The following is a 9,506-nucleotide window of genomic DNA, read 5'->3' as shown; positions in this document are numbered from 1 at the left end:
ATCTCACTGATCCCGTGGATCTCACTGATCCTGTTGATCTCACTGATCTCACGGATCCCGTGGATCTCACAGATCCCGTGGATCTCACTGATCCCATGGATCTCACTGATCCCATGGATCTCACTGATCTCATGGATCTCACAGATCCCATGGATCTCATGGATCTCACTGATCTCACAGATCCAGGCAGGATTCTCCTGCCCTCTGGCACCAAAGAAAACCCCCCGAGCCAGCCGTAGGAAAAGATTTTCCATTTAATACTAGACTCTCAGGATTGAGATGCAGGCTTTTTATGCAATTACATCCAATGTTAAAATTGGTAATACATAATTTACAAAGATTAACATCAAAACAATGATCTATTTAGATATGCTTTGTAAAAAGGAAATATATTAGCAGCATTTATTTTCAGCAATCACACAGCCTACACCCATGCAGACTAAGGTTCAGCTCTATTTGCAGTAACGTAGTGCTTCCTGACTCCGGCGGCGATCCTGGGGACACACGGGTCTGCTCAGTATTATAAAATAACCAAAAAAATAAAAAAAGTCATTAATTTCTACACCAGTAAGAAAAAACAATTCTTTGCACTTACCTAACATTTGATTGTCTAAAAAACATTTTGTTTAGTCTTTCAACAAAAGAAAGATAAAATGACAGAGCTAGTGTCTCGCTTCTGTACGCACTTTATTTTTTTTTATTTTTTTTTTTAAAAACTTTTTAGTGTTTAACACCATTGGAGACAATGATTTCTGTTTGAAACTAAATGAGACGACTCGAGGGTTTGGACATGCGAAATTCCTACTACACGCACGAGTATTTTATACTCAGGGTTCCTGGTACTGTACAGTGCTTCTCTACAGTAAGAAAATATTCCAAACTATTTTCTTATTTCTTTTTTTTTTTAATAAAATATTTTTTTTTTTCTCAAAGGGTTTTTTTCCTTTTTTTTTTTTTTGTGTGTTTTTTTTTTTTGTTTTTTCTCTTTTTAAATCAACACATAAAAGTTAATGGAATGAGTCATGTTCCACTAAGAGTAAAATAATTATAATAATAACAAGAATGTACATTAGGACGAGCTTGGTCCATAAAAAGGAACATGTAACTACGGTATTGCTTTACATCCACGCAGCAGATATATACAACTTGGCACATTAAAAACCGGATTTCTTATAAGAACACCTAAAACAGGACTGGATATGCATGTCTGAGACAGGAAAGCAAAGCCACCGTCCGGGGGCAGCGGGGCCGCCGGGCCCGGCCCGGGGCTGTCGGGACAATCGCGATAATCGCGACAGGGGCGGGGCCGCTGCCCCGGGACGTTCCACCAGCACACGAGGGTAGTGTTAGCAGTTGATAAATTCTACAGCTCACGACAAACACTCGCTCGGATACTGCCTGACGGGCACGGAGTGAAAGGGTCCTTGGGGATTCTTTTTTTCTTTTTTTTTTTTTTTGTGTTTTTTTCTCTTTTTAACAGATTTTTTTGTTTGTTTTATTTGCACAACACACGAGACACACGAGAACCACAGCTTATCAAAAAAACCAACAGCAATGGTGGCGTCAGGAGCTGACTTTGCTTTTATAAAATTTCTCTGCAGAAAAAAAGTGAAAAAACTCACACCCTGCCCCATCCCCCTGCACAGCAAGTGCCTCATCCCAGCGCTCCTGCCCCGCTCCAAGGGCTTCTGGAAGCTTCTCCTTGGCACAAACCACAGGGACACGTGCTGGGCTTGTCCCACGGCGAAGCTGGGGACGTTTCTCTCTTCTTGTGCAAATCAGAGGCCACAGCTTTAGGGCAGCTTTTCCTTTTGAGCCACTGGGCCTTTCCTGTCCCCTCTGGATTCCTGGATTCCCTTCCCTGGCGTGGGCAGCTGGAACAATCCCAGGTTAGCAGTGACCGTGGGGAACATCCTCCTCAGAGCAACTCAGTCCTTTTCCTCTGCCCTCCCCATTTTTATTTACTTTTTTTTAAAATTTTTTTTCCTTTTTTTTTTTTTTTCCTCTGAGTGGGAATATCAAGCAAAAATAAATTAAATTTGACCATCCTGGACAATAACCACGAGGTTTCCTCAGTACCTAACATCAATACAAGGCACGCCCACCAACACACACACCAAGAGCACTGCAGAGCAGGGTGGGCGCCGCGCCGGCCCGGCCCCCCACGTGCTACTGTTTGTAGTTTTGTCAGTTTGCTGCTGCCCTCCTTCCTTCCCCGGGCTGGGCTCTGGCCCCCCAGCCCCAGTGACAGACCCCAGAGCTCGGCTGCCCCTCCTGGGTCACTTCCTGAAGCTGCTCTCGGGGATGCTCAGAGTGCGGCGCCGCAGTTTCCGTCCCGAGCCCTCCTCCAGCAGGTAGGTGACATCGATGGCTGCAACAGAGCACAGGGGCAGAAGGGGAGTTCAGTCTTTCCAGGATCAGAGAGGGTGGAAAAGGCCTCCAGGGTCATCAGCTCCAACCTGTGACCCCCACTGAGTGCCACCTCCCATCGCTCCTCCAACACAAAAATTCCTGTTTCCCTTTTCCTGCTTCTATCAAGGAAATCCAAACCAGCCCTGGACAAGCCCTGAGCCATGGCTGGACCACACAACCTCCAAAGATCCTCCCAACCCAAATTAAGCATCAGTCCATGACTGAGTGGCATTGCCAGAATTTGGAAGAGGCTGGGCAGGGCTTTAAAAGCAGGGACACACTTCACCAGTGGAACCCCTGTCCCCTTATCCCACAGCTCACACAAGAACTACTTGTCTCAGAACCCAAAAGCTCATGAAAGGTAAAAACAGACTTTACAAATTCCCTTTGGTCTTTCCTGGCTTGTCTGTTAAGTTTCTCCATCTCCATATTGTAAATATGGAATGATGGGGGGTGGGAATTAGTTTATGGGAAGTTTTTGTGGTTATTAAAAATATTATACAAAACAAAGGTGTGAGAAATTTCACTTGGGTTTAATGGATTTCTGTTGCAAAGGAAAACGTGGCTGCAAAGAAAACTGACTTTCCTAATGCCCACTAGCAAGAAATTCAGACAAAAACATTAATTTTACTAACACAGCTCAGCAAAGGGACCCCAGACCCAGCAGGAGAGCTGGGGCTGTGCAAGCAGAGCCTGAACTCTCACCGTTTTTCCCTGGGATTTTCTCGAGGAGGTTGAGCAGGATCTGGTTCAGCCTCTCCCTCTGGAGGTGCCGCCGCTCCTCGGGGCTGCAGAGCGGCCTCGTGTCCGAGGGGTTCTCGGTGTCCCCCTTCTTGTCAGCCTCGCAGCTCTCGCTGGCCACCGGCTCCTTGTCGGGCTCCTCGGGGCTGGGCAGCTCCCCTGGAGCCTGCTCAGGGGCCCCCAGCACCTCTTCCATCAGGGGAAGGGAATCTTCCTCTTGGTTTAAGTCTTTGATCTGTGGTTTGGAGCGATCGGATTTCCAGGATGACCTTGCAGAGAAGAGGGGTTTAAACAGCAGTTTTTCAAACACTCGTCTGAAAGGACAATTCCCAGCGAGTCCAGGACTCATCCATGAGCTCTCTGGAGCTCCATTTCCTCCCTCAATCCCTGCACTCACACCCACCCATACCATAACTTTATCTGCACCTCACCAAACTCAGCTTTGTAAAAAAAAAAAAGGCTTTTTATTTTCAGTTGTAAAAGATTTTTACCTCCAAAAGCAGCTTGGCCCAGCCCTTAGTGGGATGTTCTTGCAGTCTCCACCAGACCTGGGCTCTGAATGCACCACAGGCAGCAGGTCCAGGACCTGGGTTCCTCAGCCTGGGAAGGCTGGAGCCTCCTGATTTGGGCATCTCCTCACTCAGCTGCTTTTTTCTGACTTTCAAACGGCTCCTTTCCTTTCCTGATGTACATTATTACTGCCTAGCCCTCCTCACTTGTTCCCTTTTATCTCTCTCAAAGTTCAGAGAGCTTTAAATAATTTAAACTTCTTATTTCCATAGCACCCAGGGGAAAGGGGCAGGAGGAGAGTGGGCACAACAAACAAACAGAATTATTTCATCTCTTCTCAACAGTCTGGGAGAGGAGCCTCACCTGCCTCCGTTTCTCTTGTAGTTGTCTGGCACATAATGAGGCTGCAATAACAATGAAGATTATGATCAATACCAAATCAAATTCACAGTGGAAGGAAGGGCTGGTCTATCAAATGCTTTGAAAGTGCCAGTCCAGGACACTCTGGAAATGCTGGTGTACTCAAAGAGACCTCCCAGGAGGAGGCACAACCATGTAACAAGATAAATTAGAGCCAGACTTGTCTGATTCTTCACATCTTCTAAATAAATTTCAAGCCACACACCATCATGATAAAAATCATCTTTGCACAGCACGAGTCTGGAACCTTCTCCAAAGCCAGGAAGAACAGAGCTCACTTGCAGAAGGTTTGCAGATCTGCCACCTCTACTGCTCTGAGATCCTCTCTGAGCTCACCATCACCATCCCTTGAGCACCTCTTTGTCTCTCAGCTGCAGCTTCTGTTACACCCAGTTTTCTTTCCAGGTTTTCTTTGCAGCCAGCTCTTCCCCCAGGCTGTGCATGCTCACAGAATCATGGAATGATTGAGGTTGGAAAAGCTCTCCCAACCCATCCCAACCCATCCACAGTCCCAGCTGTGCTCGATCCCCACCTTGTCCCCAGCCCAGAGCTTGGACACCTCCAGGGATGGGGACTCCAAACCTCCCTGGGCAGCCCCTGCTAACCCTGACCACCCTTTCCATCAGGAAATTCCTCCTGATGTCCAACCTGAGCCTTCCCTGGCACAGCTTGAGGCAGTTTCCCCTTGAACAAGGGACTGTTCCTTGACCCCCACCCAAAGGATCAGCTTTCTCTGCCTGACCAAACTTCATTTATCAACAGTCAGGGGCTCTCCAGAACTCCATCCACTCTCCCAAAAGCAGGTTGGGAAGCTGAGAACAAACCCACTTACTGAGAAATCCCTCTTGGGCGTGAGTTTCTTGGGGAAGTGGTCGAAGGCGTAGGGCTTGGTGCACACGGGGTAGCGGTTCCGGTGGATCTTGTAGAAGAGGTGAGCTGATTTATCCAGGCGGTAATCACAGATGTAAACATCCTGCTCCTTCACACCCTTCGGCCTCCCTGCCATCACAACAAGGGAACAACAGTCATGTGCTGAGGGGGAAACATGTGTTTTATCACAGTGTGAGCGAGGCAGGGGCTGTCAGAGTGCTCCTGTCTGCTCTCTCGTTCTGAAGCCCAGCAGGACACGAGAGGAGAACCTGCACACTTCTGATCAACCCAGCCCCACCCCAGCCATGGCAGGGACACCTTCCACTGTCCCAGGCTGCTCCAAGCCCTGTTCAGCCTGGCCTTGGGATCCAGGGGCAGCCACAGCTCCTCTGTGCAACCTGGGCCTCCCCACCCTCCCAGGGAAGGATTTCCTCTGTGTATCCAACTTCAATTTCCTCTTTTTCAGGTTGAAGCCATTCCCTCTCATCTTGTCACTCCAGTTCATGATTAAGAGCCCCTCTCCACCTTTCTTCTAGCCCCTGCAGATACTGGACACCTTTCTCTCTTTCTGTAACCTCCCTTTCCATTACTACTACTGCTATCTTTATTATGACAATATTTTAATTTATTTCAACCATGAAACTGTTTTTATCCCCACCCCTAGGTTTTAACTTTTTCCATCCCAGGGGGAGTGAGCAGCTGGGTAGCGCTGAGCTTCCAGCAGGGGTTAAACCACCACAGCCCATTCCAAATGCTGAGGAATGTGTTTAACTCTCACCTTTGCAGTAGGTGTACAGGTCTAGCACACAGCACGTCCCCACCACGGCCTCCAAGGGGATGATTTCGTACAGGGGCACCCGGAACAGCTCGTTGTGGTAGAACTTGCGAGACGGGGAATGATGCGTTTCGTGTGGACGGAAATAGTGGTGGCCAAAGGCGAAACGCTCCTCTCTGAGGGTGCAAAAGGGACAGAAACACAAATCAGCCCACTACACAACTCACTCAATGCCCCCTGCTTTGTTTTGAGCTCCCTCTCTTGCACTTGGCTGTGATGAACAGCAGAGCCACACAATATTCCACATGTTCCATATTCCACTTCCCGCCTGCAGTGAGGGCAAACACTCCCAGCGTGCTTTCTGTGGGCACAGCAGGCTGTGACTGGCCAGGGCACAGCACTGAACGGCCTCACAGCTCTCACTGCACCCAGAGTCTGTTCCAACACTGAGGAAATCCATCCATTTCTATCTCTGATCCTTTGCTTAAACCTCCAACCTCACGTGTTTGCACCGCGCGGTTGCGGAGCGCAGGCTCCAGCTGGGAATCCCCCAACCTCTGCACCTGGACCTTGCTCATTCCTGCATCCTTAAGATGAGTCTTCCACGAAATTCCTGTGCTTTGACACGGGATGTCTCCAACTCCAAGGCTGTCCTGCACTTACTTCTCGTTTTTCCAGAGTTTCTCGATGCGGAAGATGTCGAGCTTGTCGCGGTTGATGTGGGACAACAGGCGGTACGACTGTCGCACCGGGTGCCCGTCGGGGGTCCTGCGGCTGTCTCTCATCAGGTACACACAGTCACCTGGCCAGGGACACAAAGGACACACCTGTAAAGAGCCTGGCCTGAGCCCAGCACACCACAACCAGAGGAAATAATCATTAAAAATGAACATGACAAAGGCACCTAATGCTGGATTGTACGGAACGACACGAGCCCACTGCAAACCTGCCAAGGACACTCAGATGTTTTTCACAACAGCTTTACAGAAAAACAACCCAACTTTCCATGTCCAGACTGAAAAAATAACAACCTGTAAGGAATCATAACCATGAGAGACCACAGGATATGTGAACATGTCAGTCATGATTAGGAAAAGGTGTAGGAATTAGTGATGGCTGCAATGTGTAAAGAATAAATCTTTGAGAGAGAAGACCACTATTAAGAAAATAAATCCTGTCCCAAGAAGCCCCAAGCCTTTGGTTATTCCAGCAGAATTGCAATGAGATGTAGAGCTCAGGAAAGGTAAAGAGAATGCTAAAAGGACTAAACAAACTGGCACTGCTGGCAATCAAAAAGTATTTCCCAAGGGCAAAAAACTTAAATTTATTAATTTTGTCCCTTAAATGAATTTACTCCTTAATTTCTCTGCTCTGACCTGTGAAATCCCAGAATGACCTGGGTTGGAAAGGATTTTAAGGACCATCCAGACCCACCTCCCTGGGCAGGGATGTCTTCCACTAGACCAAGCTGCTCAGAGCTCCATCTCACCTGGCCTTAAGCACTTCCAGGGCTGGGAAGAGATTCCACCTTTTATTTATCTAAAAATGACCAAAACCTGGGAGGTCCCAAGTCACAGAACCTCCCCTGGGTTCTTTGACCTTTTTTTAATTCCCAGTTTTCCTGAAGGTTCTCCTATTCCCCTCTAGCAAACTTATCAACTGGCTTCACTCATTCAAGAGCAGTTTCCTGATAAAGGGATCTTTCTAACCTTGTGTGTATCTGTAGGATGAAATGAAAATAAAGAAAAATCAGTGAGTTGAATTGTGTGGCTGTGGCAGCTGCCTTGGAGAGATTCTGCAATTCAGAGTCCAGAAGAGAAAAGCTTTAAGGAACAGATGCAGTGAGCTGGATGTTTTAATGACCATTCTGCACTAAAATACTGGAGGTCTAACAGCCTTCTTGGCCTTTACTTATAAATGTTAACTACCAGCAGTTGGCTCAGCATCATCCTCCCCTGGCCAGGACAGCCCTGGCTGTGCTAATTAACATTTCCTCATCAACAGCCTGTGAGAACTCTGTGTATCACTCCCAGCATCACAGAGAGAGAGAGAGCAGCTTCCCCTTGTGAAAAATGGAAGGATTTTTGAGAAGAGATCCCTGCTGGAAAGCCCAGCACGTACCTTGGCGGAGCAGCAGATCATCCCTCAACAGGCAGATGTAATAAACACAGCCAGGCTGGGCATAGTGGGGACGAGGGATCATGGGAACCTCCTGCAGGGAAAAAAGAAAGGGAATCCTGAGCTGCCCACCACCATCAGTCCAAAACTGTGCTGTCACCCTTTTGGAAATACACAGAGAAAAGCTGATCCCTCGTGGAATGGAACCTAAATCAAAGATGCTTCAATCCCAAAAGGTACAAATTCTAAATATAAATACAAAGAAACCCTTAAGGAGCTGCTGTAGTTTGTAAGGGTAATAACAGGAAGGAGAGTTTTGTTTTACCCTGTTCACAGCTCGAGGTTCACACTGCTCACACAGGTAGTGCTCAACGTCTGAATTCACACCCATGCAGTCACAGTGCTGCCACACCTGGAAAAACAGGTACAGCCCTTCAGAAAGTCCTGAAAATTCATTTTCTCAACAAATATTAAGAAAAGCAAGAAAAAAAGCTTCACACAGGTAATTCAGGATTTTCTATGAACTATTTCATACCATGTCAGCAGACAGACAAGATCTCCATGCAACAGTAAGTGTAAAAACCCAAAACTTTAAAATTAATTCCTCTCTCCTGAGGTCAGGAGCTGGGGCAGTTTTCATCTCCTCTGCACAACTCAAGCTGCATTTTCTCTTGTGAAAAGAGAATCTCTCCTCTTGTGGAGAGGAAGTAAAAGGCCTGAAGGGTTTAATTAATGCTCCCAAGCACACGGGAACTGCTGGTGAAAAGTTCTGCTTTGCTTTGATCAATATGCAAGGCTGAGAAGTCACTTTAACATGTTATTTTTTCACATTATATTGTTTCTTCTTCATTGTAATAATGAATTGCCTTAATAAGAAAAAGTTTATAACTGAAATAGGGAAAGGCAGCTGTAAGAAAATTGAAAAATGTGGAAGGAATATGTTTAAATACATGACTTTGCCTCTATTCATCACATACTTATCAAAACCATCAGACTTAATCAATAAAAGCTAGGTTGATTCATGATTTAAAGTGCTGATCAGTACTCTATTACATTAGGCTTTACCTTGGAGATTTAACATATGTGGTTTTCACACAGTGAAGGCACCTATATCAAATTTAACCTATCAAATTGTTCTTTTAGCAAAAAGCTCTGCGGGGAGCAGCCTCCCTTTGTGCCCCTCACCATGCACTTTTCACACTGGATCATGAGCCCCTCGTCCTTGTAGAGGCCACAGATGCAGCGGATGACGTCCTCGTCCTTCTCGTGCCCGTTGTCCTTGTCGCCCACCGAGGTCTCGCTGCTGTCGGCCTCGCTCGCCGTCTCCCCCACGATCTCGTCGATCTGTGCCGAGGCCTCGTGCCGCGCGCTGTAGTAGGCCTTGCGCAGCCGGCACACGTCCCGCCCCGTCGGGGACTTCCTGCCGTAGTATTTCTGCACAAATCACACAACACAACCCCCAAAATGTCTGATTTCTGTTTAGCTCCTGCCTGTGCACTGTTGCCGCCCATATGTTTGGTTTTATTAAGTTCAGAGGTGGTTTACCCCAGTTGCTCCCCTGTCATAAAGAATAGTTTGTCCCCAGTTGCCCATCAATGTAAACCCTTCCCATTTTTCCAGATTGTTCCCCATCCATCACCCCAATCCTGCCCCTAAGCCC

At 47.3% G+C, this 9,506-nt stretch overlaps 1 protein-coding gene across 3 annotated transcripts in view; it reads right to left on the bottom strand.

Moving 5' to 3' along the window:
- Positions 1 to 236: 236 nt before the first annotated feature.
- Positions 237 to 9,506, bottom strand: part of ASH1L (ASH1 like histone lysine methyltransferase) — a 60,231-nt gene continuing 50,961 nt past the window's right edge. For 2 of the 3 annotated variants that reach the window (XM_015650095.3, XM_015650096.3), the window contains exons 20-28: positions 9,032 to 9,280; positions 8,172 to 8,258; positions 7,850 to 7,940; positions 6,392 to 6,530; positions 5,732 to 5,904; positions 4,916 to 5,082; positions 4,027 to 4,067; positions 3,118 to 3,422; positions 237 to 2,371 (exon numbers count right to left, since the gene is read on the bottom strand). In XM_015650095.3, coding sequence (XP_015505581.1) covers positions 2,280 to 2,371; positions 3,118 to 3,422; positions 4,027 to 4,067; positions 4,916 to 5,082; positions 5,732 to 5,904; positions 6,392 to 6,530; positions 7,850 to 7,940; positions 8,172 to 8,258; positions 9,032 to 9,280 — 1,344 coding nt within the window. In that variant the 3' untranslated portion in view covers positions 237 to 2,279. Of the gene's footprint in view, positions 2,372 to 3,117; positions 3,423 to 4,026; positions 4,068 to 4,915; positions 5,083 to 5,731; positions 5,905 to 6,391; positions 6,531 to 7,849; positions 7,941 to 8,171; positions 8,259 to 9,031; positions 9,281 to 9,506 lie in introns of those variants that run through there. The other variant, XM_033519731.1, reaches the window with a different exon arrangement.

The sequence above is a fragment of the Parus major genome, chromosome 25LG1 (genome assembly GCF_001522545.3).
Source record: "Parus major isolate Abel chromosome 25LG1, Parus_major1.1, whole genome shotgun sequence".
Classification (NCBI taxonomy): domain Eukaryota; kingdom Metazoa; phylum Chordata; class Aves; order Passeriformes; family Paridae; genus Parus; species Parus major.
The sequence above is the reverse complement of the archived record's forward strand: the minus strand, read 5'-3'. Positions and strand labels throughout refer to the sequence as shown.